We start from the raw sequence: 12343 nt of genomic DNA on the forward strand, positions 1-12343 counted from the left end.
TAAAAATATGATAAAAATTAAATTATGTGTATTTAAATGTGCATCATTTATTTTTACTTGCTTTTAAAATTGATATATTTCATTTCAATTCTCATATTTTTTCAAAATAGTTTCTGTCAGCTGATCAAATATACTCAACAGTAGACCAAGGCTTGAAATGTGTTCATATTTTGTTTTTAGAGGTATGCTAATGTTCATCGAGGTAGCTTGTGGAAATGTGATTAATGGAAAGTGTACAATCTAAAAAGAAGCACTGAAATGTTTTATTTATGTATTTTTTTTAGTTGGATCACCGTTATAATGAATTTAAACTCCACGCAATTATGTCTGAACACAAAAAAACTATCACAGCTATCTCTTGGTGTCCACATAACCCCGATCTCTTTGCAAGTGGCAGTTCCGATAACTTAGTGATCATTTGGAATGTGGCAGAACAAAAAGTCATTGCTAAACTCAACAATACAAAAGGTATCTTTGGAACGGGGATGTATTTTATGGAATGAAACATTTGTATTTCGATGAACAGAATATTTTATTTCAGTTAGCTCTGGTTGTCAAGTAGCCCAGCTCTCTCCTGGTAACCTGCACAAGAAATACGGTGCACGTCCTGGCTCATGATTGTGTGTGTGCGTGTGTGCCAAACGGAAACAGAATTCCATGAAAAACTACACTCAGTACACCGAACAATCAGAAACAGTAAATGCCAAATCATTTTGTTAGTATTTAAATAAAACACAAACATTTTCAAAACTCAGGGTGTGGCAAAAGTAGTTTACAGTTGTTCGTACCTAAAATAATACAATAATCTATATAATAAAAGCCTAAGTGACGGTTGTGGTGGAATGACCAGTCGCTATGATGTGCACTGACCACCAGGGGGCAGACACTCAACACAGGAGCTGCCCTCTGATGGTCAGTTTGCTCCCACAGGGGGAGCGCCACGCAGCCAGAAGCCGGGCTGATGACTGGCAAGTGCGGCAGTGGTGGTAGGAGCCTCTCCCGCCTCCATGGCAGCGCTAAGGAACAGTGAGCCAAGCAGGAAGGAGCGAGGGGTCCTGGACTGCAAGAGGATCAGGCCAGGCTTAGGGAACACCCTCCCCCCCCCCCCCCCAGTGCACAAATTTCATGCACCAGGCCTCTAGTTAATGAATAATCATAAACTCTGTTTCGCATACTCACAATGTTAACCTACTTTTGCCCCACCCTGTAAATATAAAAATAACAATTAGATAAGATTTTCTTAATGGGACAGTTGGCCTTGCCTATTCATTGCTCTATTCTAATCTGACACCCAGGAGGACAATATGCACGCATCTTTAGTGCCCTATTGAATGGGTTTCTTTCCTCCAGATCAAGGTGGAAAACCCTGGTTCACACCAGTGGGTCTTAGTGAAGCGAATACTGTCACTACGCTGCTCCTCCTCCTAGGATCAGACCCTGCAATCATGGTGAAGTTAGTCATCCTGTTTCTGCATTAAATATCACAATATGCAACCTCTTTCTGAGCACCAAGTGTAGCTCAGTTAGTGATTATGAATTTGGAAGCTACTGCTGGGTACATTTTCCACATTTAGCTTCTTCCCTAAAAAATTCTGATGGGAACTGTGAGGGAGAACATGGAGAAGTGGCAATGTCACTGACTTTATTTTGTTTAAAGATTCTTTACCATATTCTTCTCAGTGTGTAGTGACAATGTTGAGAATCCATAGGCCATGATATTTCAGTCTTGCTTCCAAAACAATAATAATGCATGTTGGAGGGAGTCTTTGGATATGTTCAACCTATTTTGTTTATTGCTTTTTCCTTGTCTTTCAAATTTAGGTCATTAGGAATGTTGAAAATACTGGTAAAATATACCAATTTTGTTATATAAATCTCATTTTAAAAATACTTGTCAAACAAGGTTCATTTTTCAACTAGAAAAATGTAAGTCTTATTTCCAGTTTCATACATCCTACTTACTATTTTTACTTGCCGCAACCAGTGAACTTCAGTATTAGTAATTTGCTGTAATCTGTGAGCAGATATTTTTAAATATTCAGTGAGCTTCCATTAACGCAAGTAAAACTTTTCCTTAAGGCTTTCCATACATCAGTAAGAGAAGCCAGATTACTTTTGGTACAAGCTTTGTGATCCAGAAACGCCATGGAGCCTGCCGGTGACTCAGTTGGCGGAGTCTCCCGTGCACCAAAAGGAGGTGGCTGGGTTTCCGGTCAGGGCACACACTTCAGTTGTGGGTTCAATCCCTGTCGGGGCGCCCAGGGAGCAACCAGCTGATGGTCCCCTCTCTCTGTCCTTTCCTCTCTGAAAATCAATAAAAACATATGCTCGGGTGAGGATTTTAAAAAGTTATAAAAGCCATCGATAGCCTCCATCAAGATTTTTCATGTTTTTCTAATCCTATGTGTTTCTCCAACAACCACCAACCCTATAAATTTTCCAGTATTGTTTATATTAACAAACCGTGCATTTCCCCAATACTTTAAACCTAGCTTTGTGTGAAATTTATTTTAAGCAGCACGATAAATACTCCTTAAAATTCTGTCTGTGTTTTATGTGACATAAACTAAAAATATCACACAATGTCATTGTTCTCATGAGGTTGTCACACGAAGTCTACATGAGACCATGCTATCTAAATGTTAAGCTCAAGTACAGCTGAGACCGTGTGTTGTTGTAGTACCACCCAGTCTATCCCCTGCTCTGTCATCAGACAGCGGCTGCATCACCCCCATTCCTGGAGGGAGAGGTTTTTCATTCACCAGCTGTGTGGACCAGGGCTTCCTTTGCCACTGAATCCACACAAAAAATTTTGCATTCACGTTGGCAGAATGGTTAAATAATTTTGGTAACAATTTAAATCAAGTGTGCATACCTTTTCCTCCGAAGTTTTCAAAGACTTATCAATAAGTTCCTCATGCTGTTTCCAAGTACCTCCTTAATGTGAAGATGGAAAACTTTGATATTTTATTTTTAAAGAGTTATTGTGAATATGTTTGGTCACTTTCATTTTAAATAGTCCCCTTGAAATGGCTTAGACTTTATTTTTCTTCCTTTCCAGAATCCAGGGTAAGCAAAGTAGAAGTTTGCATGTCAGTTTTTCAGTCAATATTAGAACTTCCCCATCCAACAGTTGAACTTGAACCTGCAACTGTAGTTTTTACTTCATCGTTACTTTTCCCCAATAATCAAAAAAATTAATTTAAAGGAAATGTATTTGTTTAATTTTAAAATGTTAAAATTGTCACCCACTTGAAAAATATCACAATATGCTGTCAGAAAAGAAAGCCTTTAATGGTGGATAATTATGTGTCCTACTTATCTCAGAATCTCGTTGGGAGAATCAAATGCGTGAGTATTGGTAGGGCTCTTAGAAGCACTTGCATACAGCAGGCCACTGCGGTAGGGGTCTCTGTTGTAAGGCTATGACATTGGTTCTTGCCCCTTTTCTTCCTTGCTGCCCTTCTGGAAATAGCCGTTCAGAGAGCCAGAATTCTCATGGTTTCTCAAGTGTTCTGTGGTGGTTCGGTCACACAGTGTGTCTCACCCCTTATCGGGGAAATTCTACGTCTGTTAATGTACCTTAAAACCACATCGTCTTTTTAATTGACCTCATTTATATATTCATGTATTCATTCATTTAATGCAACTGGTGGAGTTCCCCTTGTATGTCAGGCCCTGACCTAGGCATAAGATTCCAGTGTCTGCCTCCTGGCTCATTATAGGCACGAATTGATTTTACGGTCAGTAAACAACTTTGGACTCTGTGTCTTTATTTATATCATTTTCTCTTCCTGGGAAATAGTGTTCATCTCATATATTTAAACTCTATGGCTCCTTCAAGCTATAATCTAAATCCCACTTACTTTGGGAACAGTAGCCCAGTGGCTCACAAACCCCATTAAAATAGATTCCCAGGCCCTAATTCCGCATCATCCACTGCCCGTCTTCAGTTGGGCGATCTGATGCAATTGATCAGTGTACCTGCTGAAAGAGTCCCCATCCCTGTCTTGAGTCATGAATTCACCGTAACCCTTATTTCATTTAGGATCTATTTGATTGCGATGACAGTGGGGAGATTTACAATGAACTGTCCTATTTTGTCTTACAGTTTAAGGGGGCTTTTACATCCATTGTTGTATTTCCTTTTCTCGATGTTCATGTGAAGTAAAGTGGTTAGATGGTTGTAGTTGTAGCCAGTGTGCGGATGAGGAGGCAGAGGTTCGGACGGGAAGTGACTTGTTTAGTTCACCTGAGGGAAGGCTAAGGTTTGATTCTAAACTCCTGCTAAGACGTAGATTGTAGCATTAACTTCATTGTTATTAAATCCTTGACAGTAACGTCTAACTTTTCATACATTTCATCCTTATCTTCCCAATTTTTACTTAAGATCCTTTAAAGCAGGAATTGTAACCCACACTAACTTGTATAGGGACTGCCTAGAGCAGGTCTCACACACAAGAACTCGGTCAAAATGAATTGCTCTAATGAGCAAACAGTTTCCTAAAAGAAAGAACTCTATGCCCTTCTTTACCCAGGAAGCGTGTAATCGTGTTAGTAGTTTAAACCGAACTAGGTGGTGTTCCTTTCACCGACGAAGCACCCTGTGTACGTCCCCAGGGGTCTCGGGGATTAGTTTAAAATCCAGTCCCCAAGTCAGAAGGTCATGTGTTTGTAAGTAATGAACGTGCTCTTCTACGCGTTGTAGAGCTCACAGAGCAGGTGCTGCTGGATGGCAGTTCTCGCCGGAACGCTCTGCTGTGACCACGTCTCCTCTGTTCCAGGGACGCCCGCCTCCCTGAGCTGGTGCTGGCACGCGGGCGAGGCCGTGGCCTTTGCTCCCCGCAGGGGCCCGCTGCTCATCTGGACCATCTCGGGGCCGGACAGCGGCGTGGCCGTGCACCGAGACGCTCACAGCTTCATGTCTGACATCGGCACCTTCAGGTGGCACCCCCAGAAGAAGGGCAAGGTCGTGTTCGGTCACATGGACGGGAGTCTATCGATTTTCCAACCAGGTGAGGATGTTCTTAGAGCTCCTCCATTTTCTTTTCCTGAGCTTCTGTGACATCTTATTTACACGGCAGAAAGCCAAAGGTAACAGAATTTTGATTTTTAAGTAATAGCTGTGCAAATATTATCCAGCATCTTACTGATTCCAAATAATCATTGGAAGCTAATTTACATCTCAGGCCTTGTCGTGCATTCAACCCAGCCATGCAGAGTTTACTTTGATGTGCCCCGAATCAGGCATGTGTCCCATAGTTTTACTTTTTAAGTCAATTCTTTGTTTCTGCACACTTACTAAGAAAGCGGCCTGAGTGGGTAAGGACATGGAGCTGGAATCCTTGATGTCTTACCACTCAAAAATATTCTCCCACCTGCGTGTAAAATGCCATTCAGACGCCCCAGATCCTCAGCCAGGTCTTTGGTCCTGGGGTGGAAAGGAAAAACAACTCTGTAGACCCCATTAGTTCATCACTCTGGCTGAAGGAAAGGGTCTGAAAATTTTGTTTATTTTTAAAATTTAAACAATAAAATGTCTATTGAAAACTTCCCTGAACGGCTCCCCGCTCATCACAGAGTCCTGCTGGCACCTGAGTAGCGTGCTGTCAGCACCCGGCGTCTCTGTGGCTGGGGGCTCCTGTTTTCAAACCAAGTCACATGCTCAACAGCGTCACAAATACTCCACATCCTCTGAAGGGACACAGTTCTACCACTCAGAACCCAATATGGACTTCTTGCTCTAACTGACGCCCCAGGGCTTTTAAGAAGTCACGCACACACCATTAGGGAAGGTGTCATCTGGCCATACCTTTCCCTTTTGTGTAGACAAGAGCAAATGGGTCTTGAAGAAAATGTTGCTTTTTGATTCAGACAAGACACTCCGCTGAGGGTTTGAAACCGTGGCCTGTGGCGTTATACTGTAGCTCTCAGCTTCTTGCTTTTCCCCCGAGGAGCGGCCACCCTCTCCTTGTTACTGACTTCCCGCCCCATGGGGGTCTAGTCTCTACCTGACAAGATAGAATTTCCGTCCTCCAGGCTCCTGCAGGTGACTGCTGTCCAGTTTATCTATCTTGGAAGAAGAAGAAAAGGGAAATATTCATGGAGGACTGCCTACAATGAGGCAGTTCACCCATTATTTTAAATCCGTGATTTCAAAATTGTGATTGTGAGTATGTGTGTATATCTGTGTGTGTGTGTGTGTGTGTGTTGGGTGGAGGGGAGAAGGGATCCAGGAGACTCAGTCAGACTAAAAGCACCACTTTGTTCTGTATTATCTGTATTTTCATGTAAAAATCCTCATATGCATAGAGGGTTCCAGGGCCAAAAATGTTGGGTAACCACTGCTTTACCTATTTCCAGTTATATTCTTGGACAAAGCCAGCTCATCAGAGAATGTTCTTATCTTCATCACAGAGCTGTTTTAATTGACTCGACTCTGCTGTTACCCCAGGAGGGCATTAATCCAGTTTGCATTGTTTCACCTTAGAAATGTTGTTGGTGACCTTGTCCTCGTACAACACCATGTCCTCGTTTGGGAGCGCTCAGGGGAGAGGCATTTATTTCTGGTGTCAGTTCTAGGAAACGTTGTGTGTCTCGTCAGTACATTTTTTTATTTGTCATTTTGTTTTATTTTTATCCTATTGTGCCACCTTTCATGATTTCTCTCCTCTTGGCTTTAGCCACCAGATCTCAAGATCAAAATTTCAACAGCTCTTTGGATTATGCATCATCCTCATTATTTTATTTTTCAACCATAATTTTCCCTTGCCCCAGTTTTTCTCTCTCATACAGAAATTGTCACCCTCATCTTACCAATTTATCGCATGCGTCTGTCCTTATCTGACAACACAAGGGGCCTGATATTTGTATAAAAAAATAGAACACAAGTAATAGCAAAATAAATAATGTAAACTTGAATATTATCAGCGGTTATTCTAATCACCGGCTTTACATTTATAGATTCATTTTTCTATCTTTTATAATAAAAATGTTGATACCTGATAGAACAGAAAATAGTGACTATAACTCATCATTTTGACTGTAAGGGGCTTTGCAGCAACATGATTTAGATATTATAACATTTTCATTGTGAATTTTATCATTTTTTTGTTGCTATTATTTTTTTTTATATCCTGGAATATTTTTAATGAGTCATAGATGTTAAGTGGCACATACAAATACCTAAAAATTAGTAAAGTACAACCTAGGTCAGGGGTGGGCAACCCCTGGCACACGTGCCAAACATGGCACACCAGTAACTTTTGCTGGCATGCGAAACCCTCTCTTATAATCTTCCATTTACAATTTTTTTCTTAATATCGACTTTTTTATTTTTCAGATAAATTCAGTGTAGGTGCATCTTAGATAAATAAATAATTTTACATAACAAGTTATCTTAAAGACCATAGACATGGATTGACTAGAGAGGGAAAGAGCAATTTCTATGCCTCTGCCTTAACTCTCCCTGCCTTCCTAGATCCCACCAGTGTTTTGGTTTCATCCACATACCTTTGTGAATCTTTGTTCTCAGTGATGAATTTTGTTAAGTCTCATAATAGGAGTGGCCTGACAGATGAAAGTAGTAGCTCGTGCATATCTCTGAAGGTCACGAAATAGAAACCTGATGTAAAATCTCTGTCATCAGTGATGCAGCAGCAAAAGTCCCACTGATAATATCAAATGGAGTCATAACGTTTTCTGTCGAACTATCAGTGTACATGTACACATTAAAAAATAAATGTATTTTTCATCATCGTATACTGTGTTTTTGTCGCTCGAATGAATTTTATTATTTCCTCAAGGTTCTTCACATACGTATACCTTAAGAGATATCAAGTAGGCGTAACATTCTCAAAAAATTAGGGTTGGCACGCAGAAGAATTTTGAGTCAGAGATTTTGCTGGTTTTGGCACGCACTCACAAAAAGGTTGCCCACCCCTGATGTAGGTTAATAAATCATTTTTCTGCCTCTTTTGGCCTTGTAATGACCCACCTTATTAATATTCATTATTGTTACATAAAATATAAATTTAGATGGTGTTTTTAGGGGGAAAGAAGAAGCAAACAAACTTTCCTTGATGGTCATTGTGAAAATTTGACAAATCCAAATGAAAACTGTCATGCACTTTCTATGACTATATATGCACAAATTCTGACTAAAACAATACCTGTTTAAGATCCACATTGTATATATATAATACCATATTCTGATGAAGTTAATGTCAAGGCAGAAGCTGTAAGGTGTTTTTTTTTTTAATATATATATTTTTATTGATTTTTTACAGAGAGGAAGGGTGAGGGATAGAGAGTTAGAAACATCGATGAGAGAGAAACATCGATCAGCTGCCTCCTGCACACCTCCTACTGGGGATGTGCCTGCAACCAAGGTATATGCCCTTGACAGGAATCGAACCTGGGACCTTTCAATCCACAGGCCGACGCTCTATCCACTGAGCCAAACTGGTCAGGGCCAGCTGTAAGGTTTTCAGTTCATTTCATAATACCTGACAGACCCACGGGAATTGCTTTTCTCTGCTTTGATAACCTGAAAGGTGGGAGAACCGTATGTGCTGATGACAGAGCTATGGTATCTTCCAGTTGTGTTATTTTTTAAATTAAAAAAAATTATTTTAACGTGTAGAGCATGCAGGGACAACTGGGCCGTCACCTCTCAGTGTAGTCATTTCACTGCCGTGCTTGGAGAATGAGAGCGTCTGTGGAGTGGAGTCCCCTGGGGTGTGTTGCAGTTGTATATGTAATTTGGAAGGAAGAGAGGATTATTTGTTGGGCCTTGGCTTCATTTATTTTGTTGTTTTTTTGTGGGGTTTTGTTGTTGTTGTGCTGTTAATCCTCACCCAAGTATATATTTCCATTGACTTTTAGAGAGTGGAAGGAAGGGGAGAGTCAGAGAGAGAAACATCGATGTGAGAGAAACACATCGATTGGTTGCCTCCCACACAAGCCACAACCTGGGCCAGGGATGGAGCCTGCAACCAAGGCACGTGCCCTTTGACCAGAATCGAACCTGGGACCCTTCAGTCTGAGGGCCAGCACTCTATCCACTGAGCCAAACCGGTGAGGGCAGGCCCTGGCTTCATTTAATTCCCCTTGTTTTGTCCCCTGTGTTTCTGGCTGCCTTGGTTGTACTGGAGTCAGGAGTGAATGATGGTTGTGACAGATGGTCTGATGCATGACAAAGAGTAAATAGTGATGTGCTGCTCACATCGCCACTGTCCTAAGCACTTTCAGCAACTAGTTCATTTAATCTTAAAAAACAAACAAAAAAACTCTACCAGGTAGGAATCGTTATGTTCACTATACACACAAACACTAAGCACATGGAGCGGAAGTGTCTTGTCCAAGAACTCCAAGCCCGTACGGGATGGACCTAGGTCAGGCTGGACCCAGTCTGTGCCTTTAATCACAGCAGGATGTTCTTCCTTCTGGAAAGCCCTTTCCTACCTGTGTGCTTTGTCACCCAGTGAGATGGTAGTGGATGACAGAGTCGTGTGTATGCCTGTCTTTCTCTCACAGTTTTTCAGTAACAAATAGGGCAGGCTTCCCGGGTGCTAGAGATCGCCAACGCAGAGCTGTCCAGGCTGACCTCCGTCTCTGGGGCAAACTCTGTTCCCCGCCGTCACACGTCCTGGGTGACTTCGCGGAGAAAGTCAGCACCCTCCCGGTTACTGACCTTTTTCTGAGAATGTCGTTTGAAATCATTTTCTTCGCATTTTAACAGGGAATAAAAGTCAGAGACATGTTCTGAGGCCCGATTCCCTGGAAGGGACAGACGAAGAGGACCCAGTCACGGCCCTGGAGTGGGACCCGCTGTCCACGGATTACCTCCTGGTGGCCAACCTGCATCACGGGATCCGGCTGGTGGACTCGGAATCGCTCTACTGCATCACCAGCTTCAGCCTGCCCAGCGCAGCCGCCTGTGTGCAGTGCGTGGCCTGGGTCCCCAGCGCCCCGGGCATGTTCATCACCGGAGGTGAGGGCCCCATCCCCCCACGTTTAAAATGCACGTGTGTTCTTTAATTCGGTCAGGAAATGATACTCCTTCATTGGTTACGTCTGTGTAAGACCTATTAATGCTGCAAATGTTATCATTTATTATAGTAAATGCCTGGTTTACTTTTATTTGTACTGTATGTCATTAACATAACAACAAATACAAATGAAATTAAGACCCTGTTATCCAGGTTTCTGGTAATAAATTGGAAGATGTATGTGCACACGTGTGCATGTTCATGTTTGTGTGTGTGTATAAATACAAAGACAGTTCAGTTTCAGGAATGGCAGGACGAGAGTTAGAGGACGGACTCAAACAGCGGGTTATCTGGACAGGAGGCCTATGAGCCTTCCTGGGGATTGTGATCGGAGTGAGCCCTTATGCCTAGGCAGCCCCAGAACCTATCACATGGCTTCCTAATCACGAGAGTGAGCAAAGTCAAGGAGTGATGAGAATGGGAAGAGGGGGGATTTAAAATACTCATTAGAAGTTAACTAGTATTACTATTTACTCTTTACTTAGGTTCAGAAAGTATGGTCCCTGAATGATAGTGCTAGCAGCTGCTGTGTAAATCCTGTTATTGGCTTAGTGTAAAATAAAAGAGAGTCTTTATCCTCTTGACATTTTTAAAGAAATTATTTGCACATTATTCACAATAGCCAAGATCTGGAAACAGCCCAAGTGCCCATCGGTAGCTGAGTGGACGAGAATGGCATACTACTCAGCCGTAAAGAGGAAGGGAATCTTACCCTTTGCGACAGTGTGGATGGACCTGGAGAGGATGATGCTCGGTGAAATAAGCCCGTCAGGGGAAGACAAGTACCGTGTGATTTCACTTAATATGTGGAATCTAATGAACAAAACAAACACAATAGGAACAGACTCAGAGATAAAGAGAACAGACTCACAGCTGCCAGGGGGGAGGGGGCTTGGGGGCCTGGGTGAAAGAGGTGAGGGGACTGAGCAGGTCACATTGGTGGTTGCGGAATAGCCACAGAGATGCAGAGATGCGATTGCAACGTGGAGAACACAGCGGGTGATGCGGAGGTGGCGCATGGAGCCAGGTGGGTGGGTGGGCAGCGGGGACCACGCAGTGGAGGACCTGTCCTTCCAGCCACTGTGCTGTGTCTGAAACGGGGGCGGAACGGTACTGGCTGTAGACTGTGGTTTAAAAAAAGACATTCTTTACTACTTTAAGCACTTTGGTTACACATGGGAGCAGACAGATCCTTGTATATCTTAATTGCCTTTAATTTCAGAGGGTACGTTAATGATAAACATGGGAATTTTTTATATAGCTAATATCATTATTATTATTGAGATAAAGCTCACATACCATAAAAGTCACCATTTTAAAGTGTACAGTTTAGTGGTTTCTATGCTCAGAACGTTGTACAACCTTTACCGCTATCTAATTCCAGAACATTCCATCATCCCCTCAGTTAATTCCCTCTGTACCACTAGCGGTCACTCTCCGCTACCCCCTGTCCACCACGCCTCCTGTACACGTGTGTGAACATAAACTGCTAATCTGCTTCCTGTCTCTGGGGATTCTGACGTTTCATAGAAATGAAATAACTCAACATGTGGCTTCTCTGACATAGCAGAGAGGGTTGAAGCTTCATTTGTGTTATTGGGCGTGTGAGTAACTCATTCCTTTTTAAGGGTGAATGACATCCCAGGGCATGGGTATGCCAGGTTTTGTGTATCAGCTGACAGACACTTAGCTTTTTTCTACGTTTTTTGCTGTTATGGACAGCGCTGCTATGAGCATTGGTGTGCAGGCTTTTTTCTGTGGGTACATTCATTGGATGCCATTGCTGGGTCACGTGTTGGCTCCATGTTGAATCGTTTGAGGACCTGACAGATTGTTTTCCAAAGTAGCTGATGAAGGTAGAATTCTGGGGGCTTTCTAGCCGGATTTCGGGTCTATTGGGCAGCCTTGTCTGGCTGCAGTTTAGCAAGGGAGCCGCTTATGAATGTGTCGGACGAGGGAGGATTGTGTAACGGTGGGTGGGAAGTTGTCATTGGCTGCCTTTCCTAGACCGCATGGGTCAGTAGGGTGCTTTTTGTGATCAGATTGTCACAATGACCTCTGTGGGTAGAGGTGCCATAGAAGGCAGTTTCTTACCCCAGAGAAGGGTCCAGAACAGAAAAAAAATAGTAAATATGTAAAATATGTAAAGGTTGAATAGCACGTTAGCTATCTCTTTCACTGTGTTATTGTATAGTCTTATTATTGAAGAAGGCCATTGGTAGTGCTAAAAATCTTGCATGTTGAAGATTTTGTTATTACTCTTACATCTGGGCATTTCCTATCTCAAGTAA

General features: G+C 42.4%; 1 protein-coding gene across 1 annotated transcript in view; it reads left to right on the top strand.

Annotated features, from left to right (window-relative positions):
* WDR17 (WD repeat domain 17) overlaps positions 1-12343 on the top strand; it is an 83208-nt gene that overhangs the window by 25857 nt on the left and 45008 nt on the right. The window contains exons 4-6 of the mRNA XM_081085095.1: positions 285-468; positions 4785-5015; positions 9743-9994. Coding sequence (XP_080941221.1) covers positions 285-468; positions 4785-5015; positions 9743-9994 — 667 coding nt within the window. The remainder of the gene's footprint in view (positions 1-284; positions 469-4784; positions 5016-9742; positions 9995-12343) is intronic.

Source organism: Myotis nattereri, assembly GCF_964212035.1.
Source record: "Myotis nattereri genome assembly, chromosome: 2".
Taxonomy (NCBI): domain Eukaryota; kingdom Metazoa; phylum Chordata; class Mammalia; order Chiroptera; family Vespertilionidae; genus Myotis; species Myotis nattereri.